We start from the raw sequence: 12,349 nt of genomic DNA, 5'->3' as shown, positions 1-12,349 counted from the left end.
TGAATCGGTCAACTTTTAAATGAGCCAAAATTTGTTGTAAATTTTAGTTAAATTAATTTAATTTTAATAGATATATTTTTTTTCATTTAAAAATTGGATTGGATCTTCAATGTTTAATGGGTATAGTATTATTAAAAATAATAATTAATCCTGATTTTTAATAGGTTTGAGTTTAATATATATATATATTCCAATTATTTCAGTAATTAATCGATTTTAAACCGAATATTAGCATGATTTAGATCATACTACAACAGGGCTTCAAGCAGTGTCTTCTAAAAGATATAGACTCCCACAGATACTGATTTTCAACAGTCCGGACAATGACAAACCTGGTTACAAAAGATCAGCAGAATTACACACAATCACATTTAACACTCCGGATATCACTTGGAGCAAAACCTCAATTATTCAGATCCCATAAGCTCAAACTTCATAACATTTGGTTCTACTACTACATCAAATTATTCCGTCTTTTTTTTCTTTGAAAAGCTCAGAGTTCTTGAAAATTTTCTATTAGCCTCGGTTTACCAGAGCTTGTAAAAACTTTTCTCTACACCAATTTGGTAAAACTCCTCTTAAGGGGATCTGAATGCTTCACCAGCATAGCGGACATTTCCGAGTTCCTCTTCGATGCGAAGAAGCTGCAAGAAGAGTTGGACAAAGTGAGATGATTCTTTGCAAACTAATTAACAATCAAGCAAAATAAGAGCACATGGATTAGTGTTGAGTATGGGGTATATGCCCAGCACAAGTATATTAAATTTTTGGATAGAGCACAAATAGTCTCTTGACTATAGGATTCTGCTAAAGTTACAAAATGATCATTTGCCTATAAGGCATTGCTTTGTTAAATCCCTCAATTATTAAAAGTTACAAAATAATCATCCGACTATTCATATATTCCTAACTCGTCCTTTTTTGTTGAAAATTTGACTGCAGTATGAGTTGTAAGTTAATATGTTAACTAGGATGTGATACTCCTTTGAGATTATGGGAACATATTTCATCATATCTCAGTCAACAGACTAATATGCAGTTCAGATTACCGATAACTTTTGACCAAAAATGACGAGTTTGGAACATATAAATAGTCGGGTGGTATTTTGTAACTTTTAATAGTCGAAAAACCCAACAAAACAACACCTTATAGTCAAAGAGGGGAGCATTTTGTAACTTTTAATAGTCGGATTCAACAAAGAAATGTCCTATAGTTGAGGGACCATTTGTGTAGTTTACCCTAAATTTTTCCAAGTTTTTTCATGCACTTGGGCGTCATTGGAAGGTATCCAATACCCAAAAATGCGTTGACACTTGAAAAATGAAGTCTGAGAAATATGAACTGAGGAGAAGAAAAGCACAAATATTATCTGGTTGTATCACTACAGCAAAACAGAGTTTTAGCGGCGTTTTTTTAGTCTTATAGCGTCGTTTTTAAGCGCCGTTAAAAGTATTTGCGGCAATAGGAAAAACGCCACAAGAAGCGTCGGCAATACCAGCGCCGCTAAAGTTAGCGACGTTTGAGAACAAAAAACGCCGCAATAGGTCAATATCTATTACGGCATTTTTTGAACAAACGCCGCAAAAGGTCGATATCTATAGCGGCGTTTTTGGAATAAACGCCGTAAAAAGTTATGATATATAGCGGCTTTTCTAGGAAAAACGCCGCAAAAGGTCAGATCTATAGCGGCGTTTTTCCTAGAAAACGCCGCAAAAGATAAGACCTATACTAGCGTGTTTAGAACAAACGTCGTAAAAAGTCAGACCTATAGTGGCGTTTTTGGACACAAACGCCGCAAAATGTCAGACCTATAACGGCATTTTTGAACACAAACGCCGCAAAATGTCAGACCTATAACGGCGTTTTTGAACACAAACGCTGCAAAAAGTCAGACTTATAGCGGCGTTTTTGGATACAAACGCCGCTAATTACCTTTATTTAGCTAATATTAATTGATTTTGCATATTTCATTTCTGCTATACATCACCTAAATTTATATCTAGCTTTATCTAATTAACAACAACCATACATTTTAATTAAGACAAAAAACATAAAGAAAAATTCTTAACAACAAAATAACACTACAGGAAAATAGAGTTTTAACGGCGTTTTTTAGTATTGAGTTCAAGTCCACATATGGAAAGAAAAATAAATTAGTATACATATAATATAAGCTACAAATGCCATTTGGCTGGATTCCTGGCCTAAAAGCTATTCCAAATTTTTTTGGAGATTCAACTTCTGCAACTCCTCCCATTTTTCTTTGTCTGCAACCATTTTCAAGGCCATTTTCCGCACTGTTCCTGTGTCAAGAAATGTTGCTTTAAGATTGGCACAGCCTTCATAGCAAGCTCTACTTTACAAGAAAGGAAACCATCTACATCAATATCATTTATAAGAATTAGATCAATATTCAAATACAGTATAAGATGAAACAAATAACTTGTCTCCATAATTGTTCATTTTATCACATTAAAAACATATGAAAATCTTTTTACCTATGCCAACTCCCACTAGCACCAGCTGAAAATCCCAAGATGTTTCCAACAACCATCCATAAACAACATATAACTTTAGAAGAATTGTGCTGATCAGGACCTATCATACAGAATTTTGACATGCATGATATTAAAGCACACATAAAAACTAACATCATAATGTTACCATGTAAAGACTAGAAATTCTCCGTATTTCTTAAGAAAGAAGTTCACCTGATAGATCTGCCAGAAGGGCACAAGCTGGTCCCTAAGAAAATGAAAATTCGTTATCCACACAAACATACAACGACAAACTTGAAAGGAAGAACAAATCACCATGGAAGGCTTACCCGCACTGTATTGTTGGCAAGATCCAACATCCAGAATCCAATAACAAAGACAAAAGCCGCCCCTGTTAGAAAATATCATTCAAATTTTTCCTTTTTTTTTGGGAGAGTGGGGGAGGGACTATAAGAGCTAAGAAGAAATCAAAGCAGGAATGAATACATGCAATGCTCTGTTGTATCACCTAAAATGTATCCAACATCTGCAGAAAACCCGGTTACTATCACCTAATGCAAAACTCAATTTAGCATATATAAAACACAGAAACCTAGTATATAAGAACGAATCATGTAAGACTTCAATGCTTACAGCAACAGAGATCATGAGTGATCCATCAAGGATAAAAGGCCGTCTCCTTCCATACTTTGATGTGCATTTATCACTCCAAACACCAACACAAGGTTGAACCTAAGATCAAAGTACAATAACCCAAATAATTAAAATCCAGATTAGCAGATATAAAACGCCGCCATAGTTCAAGAGCTGAGAAGAAATCAAAGCAGGAATGAATACCTGCAATGCTCTCTTGTATCACCTAAAATGTATCCAACATCTGCAGAAAACCCGATTACTATCACCTAATGCAAAACTCAGTTTAGCAGATATAAAACACAGAAACATATTATATAAGAATGAATCATGTAAGACTTCAATGCTTACAACAACAGAGATCATGAGTGATCCAGCAAGGATAAAAGGCCGTCTTATTCCATACTTTGATGTGCATTTATTACTCCAAACACCAACACAAGGTTGAACCTAAGATCAAAGTAAAATAACCCAAGTAATTAAAATCCAGATTAGATATGGTAACATACACTATTGAACTTAGATGCGTCAAGTTAATCTATTTTAGAAGCAAAGCCGACGATAGCTCAAACAAGAGAGTAATTTTGCAGTACAACCTAATAATTTAATGTTAAAAATTATGAATGACACGATCGAAAATATTATCAAAAATCATAACAACCTAAAATGTTACATTCTTCTTAATATTTTCGGTTAAATAAAAATATTACGAAAAAGATAACATTTTATGTTACCAACTAAAAATGTTATAAAAAACAATATTTTATATTCAACTGAAAATATTATAAAAAATAACATTTTAGATTATATTTTTATTATTAGATGTTCATTTTTTAGATTTTCCCCAAACAAGACACCATTCCTAAAATAATCCCGGGTTCTCTTAAATATGATTAATTTAAGGGTGAAATTGGTTTATTATAATCTCATGGAGATGGTGTCCCATTTAAAAATCAAATGAAGTTAGTATAAAACAATGAAATCAACAAATTTTGATATATGGGTAAATAGAAACAATAAAAGTCAAAGTCAAACCCCATCAAAGTTCAATGGATAATTCTACTTCTCCTACGCTGATAATTTAAATTTTTCCTTATGATAATAATAAGAAGAAGAAGGAAGTGAAAGCCAAACCCCATCAAATGACTTACTGAGGAAATCACCCAAGCTGAAGTTGTTGGAATCCGCCCATTTTTGGTAATTGACATCATGCTTTTCAAAGGTGTCGAACCAGCCGAGGGAACCACCCACCGTGTAGTTCTTGTAAGAGACATCAGAAATCCTTGCTAAAGTTGGTTATCATTATAAAATTGAAAATAAAGAATTTTGCAAACTCACAGTACAAAGCTCTGTTTGATTCTACCAAGTGATATATTTAGTGATGAACTGATGTAGCCTACCCCAGGCACACTGCATCTATTCCCGTAGACCAATCTGCCAGTTGACTCACTATAGTGGGTTAGCACGGACAAGATGCTGTTAAATACATTCGCTGCCATTCGCTTCTCGAAATCGCTTGCCTCGCATGTTTCTTCAACATTTAATACTGTAAAATACAGTTAGTTGAGAACTCAAAACAACTAAATCCAACTGCAATGAAAGATGATAACATAGTGTCAATTATTATCATCGAAACAAAGAGTGAAACATCAAGTAGCATATAACCAAAACTCAATCCAGAAGGTCAAAGAAGTGACTTGAAATAAAATTGTGAATTGCATTTGATAATGACACTCAACATACTTGTTATACCTGCTATTTATGAACATGTTGCCACATTACATGAATAGTTGATAACAAATATACTAGTAAAAGCATAAAGAATGAAAATATTTAGTTAGTACTACAATTGATCATTCAATAATGGCTACAATATAAAAGCTGAAGTTGAGAAAACGAACCATTATTACTCGAATCCGAGGACAAAACACGACCCAATTCAAGCACATAATTGGTATCCACTTTCTTCCTACAACAGCCGAACATAATCTCATTCAAGCTAGCTAGAGGCCTCCTCACTCAAGCTTACCCCTCCATTCCCCCTTTTCCGCCTTGTTATCGGGACCTGAACAGCCACAAAATGAATCACCCTCCAATCTTCTTTCCCAAAAACGAGACTCATATGGAACAACATCCAAAATGGCATCCCGTCTTTACGGTAATTCACCAAATTCATTTGAATACCCCTCTCTTCTCGATTCGCTTCTCTTGTCTCCATCACCGCCCTCCCATTAGTTTTGGGACCCTGAAATATATTCTCATTTTGAAAGATTACTTCTTCCTGGGAATAACCCAACATTTTCAAGAAGTTTCGGCTTGCAAAAACGATTGGGTGGCCTGAAATCGAAGGATTCGCGATGGTGAAATTGTCGGACAATTCGTCAAGAGGTTCCCAGACCCATTCGAAATAACGGGAGTTGAAAGATTGTTGGATTAAACCCAATTTTGAATCCATGTTTGACATTGGTATAACTATTGTTGCTTTTTGAGACCTACGATTCTGGGTTTCCCTTTTGGAACCAATCCCATGTGGGTAGCAATATATTTTTAAAGAACTTCGAAGAATTCCTAGACTAAAAAGGAAAATAGAAAGGTACCTTATTTATATGCAAATCATCACAAAAAATTGAGGTGGAAGAAGAAGAAGAAAAATACCTCGCGATTAACAACAAAAATGGGGCAATGTTTTTCGATAACGTCATGCCAAACAGTTCTAGACTGAAGACAACTTTGCATTTGCAACCTTTTTTGTAGTGAGAATTTGTTTGAACGAAGCGTTGAGAAGAAGAGCCCCCCATTGGAGAAGAAGCAGCAGATGGGTTTGAGCAAACGGCGGGAATGAAAAAATAGGTGAAGGGAAAAAAATGAAAAAGGGTTAAAGGGGTCTTAAAACTGTAAATTTGCGGTACAAACGCCACTAAAGTACGAGTCTTTTGCGGCGTTTGTATAAAAACGCCACTAAAGTACAAGTCTATAGCGACGTTTGTAAACAAAAACGCCACTAAAGTACGAGTCTATAGCGGCGTTTGTAAACAAAAACGCCACTAAAGTATGAGTTATAGCAGCATTTTTATAAAAACGCCAGTAAAGTATGAGTTATAGCAGCGCTTTTATAAAAACGCCACTAAAGTACGAGTCTTTAGCGGCGTTTGTATAAAAACGCCCCTAAAGAACGATTCTTTACCGGCGTTTGTATAAAAACGCCACTACAATACTAATCTTTAGCAGCGTTTACAAACGCCACTAAAGTAAGATCTATTGCGGCGTTTGTATACAAACGCCTCTAAAGTTAGGTTTTTTGCAAATGCCGCTATAAACCCATTTTGCTGTAGTGTATTTGGCCAGCCTCTCACTTCTGCACGGAGCTCCAGTCTTGATCTATACAAAAAAGAATACCATCACTCACCTTCTAGGACAAAAAAAAATAACAAAAACTTATTGCTGATTAATTGCAATCACGGATTAGCGACTTCAAATGATGTACCTGACCGCTAGCTAAACCAACAGAAAGGTCAGCGATGAAGTTGTCTTCTGTTTCACCACTTCGGTGGCTGACCATCACTCCCCATCCTGCAGCTTTAGAGTCAAGTGCAGCTTGGATAGATTCAGTCACTGTCCCAATCTGGTTAACCTGTCATACACAGTAAGAAAAATATGATGCATTACAAATGAAAAAAAAAATATTGTTAGTTTATGTGAATAGCAATCCCAGCAATCAACCATGCCATATTTTCTCATGCATGCTAATTATTTGAACCCATTGATCCATTAATTGAATCAAAGACCATAGTCACATTAGTGTTTAACACAAGCCTGGCTGCTATATAATATGCAGAGCGTCTCATTTTACTTAAAAATATAATCATCCATACACACACACACACACTCATACATAGGTACAGGATTGAGCAAAACGATACATAGAAAAAATTGAACATACTTGTGCCAGATTCATAATCGGATACTCGTCAAGTTAATTTATTCACTCCCTGTGAGTTTAAGTACTTGGTTAACTTCACCCTTCACTATACATGAAAATATTATCTCCTACCCATATAGGAACATAGACATATGAAGAAATTTTAAATTAAACATTTTAAATGATAAAGAAAAAGAAGAAGAGAAAACGCTAGTTGGGAAAGTTATTTATTCCAACCCTTAGGCATGAGTACCTCAGCTATTTGCATATTTTGCTTCTAAGAAAAAGGTGGTGTAAAGTTTTACCTGACATCAATGCCAATAAGCTTAGGACCCAAAATTTCATTGATGTTTTTGACGGCAGAGAGCACACCTTTGCCGCCATACACGCTATTGTCACCATCCCTGAGCTCAAGCGCCTCATAGATCCCAGTAGAGGCGCCGCTGGGAACGGCTGATCAATAAAAATCATCAGTGACCAAATCAACCTCGACCGTGGGATTACCCCTGCTGTCAATGATCTGCCTAGCCTTGACCAATTTGACCTTGCATTCTTTCAAGGCCGTCACGGCCGCAGACGGGGCGGAAGCTACGGAGCAGAGGACAGAAATGGGACGAAGTTTTCGAGGAGGAGAAAAAGAATGATAAGGAGGGAATGATTTTTGAAGGAAAGAGGTTTGGGTCGTTAAAGCCATGTTTGGGGAGAGAGTTATGGGCAAGGAAGAAAGTATATATAAGGAAGGAGAAGACGTGGAGAAGCCCGTCAAGCGGCGATGAAAAACTAGTAAAGATGGATGAACAACTGTAGTTGTTGTGGTAGGTGGGAGAATTTGAGGAAGATAGCATTTGCATTTTTTTTTTCTTGTTAGTGATACTCCTAGTATAGAATAAAATAATGAACAAAATAAATGTGTTTTTGATTTTCGATTTTGCACACCCCTAGTTGGTGGAGGTTAGTTTAAAACTAGTGCGGCACGTGATCCAGGTTCAACGCTTCTTATTTTTTTTTTCTTTTTTTCTTCTTTTTAGAACAAGGTTCAACGCTTCTTCTATGTTATGAAAACATTTCTTCGTTACTAATTTCTTTCGTTTAAGTTTAATTTAGAAATAAGTATTTAAATTATATTTAAATTTAACTTTAAGTGTTTAAATTTTTTTTTATTAAAATTGGTGTTTTCCTTTATACTTTTAGATATTTATGTCATAATAAAAATTACTAAATGACATGTGCGATATTCATTTTTTAATTATTTAAAAAAATCTATTTTTAATAAAAAAAAGGTAAATTATACAAATTGTTAATAATATTTGAGTAAGTTTTCGTTTTCTCAAATGAAGTTTCAAAACTAACAAATTGGTCACTAACGTTATAGATTTATAACAAATCGATAATTAATGTTATCAATTTATAATAAATTAATCGTTCATCGTTAACAGTCTATTGGGATTTACGGAAGCTCGAATTGACAACCGAAAAAGTTGCAAGAGGGTGAATTAGCAATAATTTATTTAGGGAGTAAGGAGAGTAAAACATAGAGAAATTTGGCACAAGGATTTATAGTGGTTTGACTTATCAAACAAAACTACTTCCACTACCTAAGCTCCTCACTTAGGATTTTCCAACAAATTCACTAATTTGTTTATTCTTTTTCAATGATCAAGAGATAACCTTTACACTCCCTATCTTTTCACTTAACTAAGATAAAACCAATCACCTTTTACAAAAGGTAAAAAGAAGTAAACAATAAAATCTCTCAAAGGTAGGGTGTTTACAAATTTAGTTCACTAAAACACTAATATTTACAAGAGAGATAAAATAAGATTGGAAAAACTCTTCTCTTGTGTTTGAATGCTTGGTAGGTGTTCTAACTCTTCTTCAAATGTCTTGAACTTGTATTTATATGTTAGAATGAAGTTGTGGCCGTTTCTAGCTTTAGGGGATGATTTTTAGCCGTTTGGGGATGAAATTTCTGCAAAATAAAACTGCCTAGTACAGAAGGTACTGGTACTCCTAAAGGGAGTATCGATATTACTTTTTTTATTTTTAAATCAACTAGCCGTTGGGGCCTGATGGTATCGATACTATGCCTATGGTATCGATACTACTATACAAAGTAGTATCATAACGCTTTTGGGTATCGGTGCAATTTTTATATTATGGAATTTGTGCAATGCTGGTAGTATCGATACTACCTAGTGAGTATCGATACTTCCCTTAACTTTGGTATCGGTACCATATGAACAATATTTGTATTGTTCATGAGGTATCGATACTGTAAGAACAATATCGGTACTGCTTGTCTAGAAAATTATTTTGTGCTCAATTCCAAGTTAAATGGACTTTGAATTATTTTGAAAAACTTTAAAAACTTTGAATAAATTCAATTCAAGTACAATTTTTTTCCCTTAATTGTTATATCAAAATATAGTTCAACAATCTCCCCCTTTTTGATATAACAAAACATTTGAAAAAAAATTTGGCAAAACTCTCCCTTAATAAAATATTTAATGAAAAAGATACCAATTGTTGGAAAATATATGAAAATGTTCAGCTCCCCCTTTTTCATTAAGAAATTAAATTTTTCAAACCATACTTCTCCTCCTTTTTGTTATATCAAAAATAATTCAACTTTAAAGTTCAAAAATAAAATTGGAGAGTAAGTGATAAATTTGACATTAAAAGCATTTGAAAAATCAAAACTCCCCCTCAAAAAGTGCATTCCAAACAAAAAATTTACTTTAAAAGCTTAACACTCAAACAAAATTGAATTTCAACAAAAAATAACAAACATGTTAGTAGCACACGAAATTCAATATATCTAAGTCTAAAATACTTTATGCAATACCAAATTGAAATTAAGTGCATATGCATAAAGCTTTCCAAAAATGTTATGCATTTGAAAATTTTGATATCAATTGTTAGAGATATATCATTTGCATTTTTAAATTACATGCATAAACATTTAAATTTAGGTCAAAAACAAAAAAAAAATTAAAATCAAAATATTTTGAAAATTTGATATCAATTGTTAGAGAGATATCATTTGCATTGAAAATCAATTTTGACCAAAATTCATTATGATAAACTAAAAATTATGAAAAATCATTAAAACTTTAAATTGTTCATCATAAAGCATTTTTCAACATACATGAGATTAAAAACAATGCATAATCATTTAAAATCAAAACTCATGCATGCATAAACTTAAATGAGCAACTGATTAATCAAAACAAAAGCATTAAGCTTAGAGGTTATCCGTTCCTTTTCAAGTATGGCTAGAGCATTTGAATATCATCACTTTCATCACCATTGCTCCCACACAGATACAATAGACATTTATTTGGATTTTGGTATCCAAATTACTTTGGATCCTTGGACGCTAGTTTCAATGCCCCATGTTCCCTTAGAAACCCATACTTGTCTATTTTTAAAAGATTTTCTTTTCTTTATGTGTAACACCCCCAACCCGTATCCCAACCCGGATACGAGTCAGAGATATTACATTGACTTTTAAAACACAACTCATTACAAATAATAGTAAAATACTTGAACTTATATTACGAAAAATACAATAATATACATATGGTAATATAAGTTTACCAAAATATTCAGAGCATACACAACTTAACTCTTTAATTACATGCCAACATCCATTTTCATAACAAAATGACCTACTGATTAAGTTGCTTCTGATCTAATAGTTGCAGGAGTAATGTTGTCCAGCTGCTTAACCTCAATCGTCTACTTTATCGGATCCTACGTGTGAAACACTCACACGCTAAGTCATCGACTTAGTGAGGTAATAATATAATAATAATAATATCAATAAATATAAAGTAATTGCCAAAATGAGATGGGTTACAGTGATAAGATGCATGTAAACAATGCAATAACCAAAACCATGTTTCTTACACATATACTTATCAAATTCACATTCATAAGTTCGCCTTAGTAAGTTCATTAGCCCATGGTACCATACAGAGAACCTAAGGTATGTGAGTATTGTGAGGTTGTGCACTATGCTGTCACCACAGCTCATATAATTGCACCTAAGTGCCACGTAGAATTACAAAGGAGTGCCGCGTAGAATTGCACCATAGTGCCATATAATAATGTCCATAAGGACCACATATCATTCCTTAAGAATCATATACATATGCCAAGGATCAAGTATGTGTCTCACCAGACTTCACACATGTTCCAAAGAATACATATATGTCCCAAAGGACCACATATCATTCCTTAAGAATCATATACATATACCAAGGATCAAGTATGTGTCTCACCAGACCTCACACATGTTCCAAAGAATACATATATGTCCCGAAGGACCACATATCATTCCTTAAGAATCATATACATATACCAAGGATCAAGTATGTGTCTCAACAAACCTCACACCTGTTCCAAAGAATACATATATGTCCCGAAGGACCACATAGACCCTCTACCCTGGGCATGCCAACTATACCTATAGTTCTCATCTACATAACATGGGCTTTTACCATTCACATAATTTATATCGCATAGGCATATTATTTTCATATATTTATCACATAACTCATATAACTTTTCTTGCATAATCAGGTCACATAATGCATATGGTATGAGTTCATGTCAAGTATCATAATATTGAATCTAGACTTATCACAAGTCTAGAACTGAATAGAATACATATTTATGCTATGCATATGCACTCACCTAGATTTCTTTGTCTTTCCCTCGATTGATCTTACTGGTCGATGGTTCCAGAACTTGTTTAGGCTCAGTATCTACATAGTAATTCATTGATACTTATCAGTATACTAGTTAGTATATTCTAAGCTATCATTCTTAGGCTAAAAGAAAAGTCATTTTCATCTTTTAATGGAGGTATGCATCGATGCATTACACCATGAATCGATGCATAAATCTTATTCGATGTTTGTATTTAATGGGGTGCATCGATGCACTCCTTATGCATCGATGCATCGATGACATTCGATGTTTTCTTTTTAAATTAATGCATCGATGCACTTCATGTGCATCGATGCACCTTAAACAATTTCTGGGATTTATCATTGAAGCATCGGTGCACAATGAATGTGCATCGATGCACATTGCCCAGAATTGTCATTTTAGCTCGAAAATCTCTTCTTAGTCTACTTAACACTTTATATTACCCCTCTTTTTATATCCTTAACTTACATACTCTTACTTAAACTACTTATTATTCATTCCATACTTTCAAAACTTAGAAATCCGATTCTCCATGTAGAGTTTAAGAATCTAACCCAAATTCCAACATGTTCTAATTTG

The 12,349-nt window shown here is 34.0% G+C and overlaps 1 protein-coding gene and 1 pseudogene across 5 annotated transcripts; both read right to left on the bottom strand.

Annotated features, from left to right (window-relative positions):
- Positions 1-504: 504 nt before the first annotated feature.
- On the bottom strand, positions 505-7,915 carry LOC120140487 (annotated as a pseudogene).
- On the bottom strand, positions 2,112-4,588 carry LOC120142699 (sucrose transport protein SUC3-like). Of its 5 annotated transcripts, none has more exons than XM_039157236.1 (9): positions 4,496-4,588; positions 4,284-4,392; positions 3,484-3,582; positions 3,337-3,401; positions 3,133-3,231; positions 2,829-2,890; positions 2,713-2,746; positions 2,500-2,599; positions 2,112-2,378 (listed from the first exon to the last, which is right to left on the bottom strand). In XM_039157236.1, exons 5-9 carry the CDS (start codon positions 3,145-3,147, stop codon positions 2,281-2,283), a joined length of 309 nt encoding a protein of 102 aa, XP_039013167.1. In that variant the 5' UTR covers positions 3,148-3,231; positions 3,337-3,401; positions 3,484-3,582; positions 4,284-4,392; positions 4,496-4,588; the 3' UTR covers positions 2,112-2,280. The 5 variants fall into 5 exon arrangements, with proteins under 5 accessions (XP_039013167.1, XP_039013172.1, XP_039013160.1 ...); XM_039157241.1 differs by having other exon boundaries at positions 2,112-2,304; XM_039157229.1 differs by lacking the exons at positions 2,112-2,378; positions 2,500-2,599; positions 2,713-2,746; positions 2,829-2,890 and adding an exon at positions 2,897-3,050.
- Positions 7,916-12,349: the final 4,434 nt, after the last annotated feature.

The sequence above is a fragment of the Hibiscus syriacus genome, unplaced genomic scaffold, assembly GCF_006381635.1.
Source record: "Hibiscus syriacus cultivar Baekdansim isolate YM2019G1 unplaced genomic scaffold, ASM638163v2 tig00002237_pilon, whole genome shotgun sequence".
Classification (NCBI taxonomy): Eukaryota; Viridiplantae; Streptophyta; class Magnoliopsida; order Malvales; family Malvaceae; genus Hibiscus; species Hibiscus syriacus.
The sequence above is the reverse complement of the archived record's forward strand: the minus strand, read 5'-3'. Positions and strand labels throughout refer to the sequence as shown.

What these genes read in the sequence shown, in the direction of transcription:
- LOC120142699 (XM_039157224.1), bottom strand. Translation starts at nt 4,406, where the DNA reads ATGTCTCTTACAAGAACTACACGGTGGGTGGTTCCCTCGGCTGGTTCG. An exon ending in CAGCTTGGGTGATTTCCTCA is followed by an intron (nt 3,583 to 4,283) that starts GTAAGTCATTTG and finishes CTTTGATCTTAG; the next exon opens with GTTCAACCTTGTGTTGGTGT. An exon ending in GATACAAGAGAGCATTGCAG is followed by an intron (nt 3,232 to 3,336) that starts GTATTCATTCCT and finishes CTTTGATCTTAG; the next exon opens with GTTCAACCTTGTGTTGGTGT.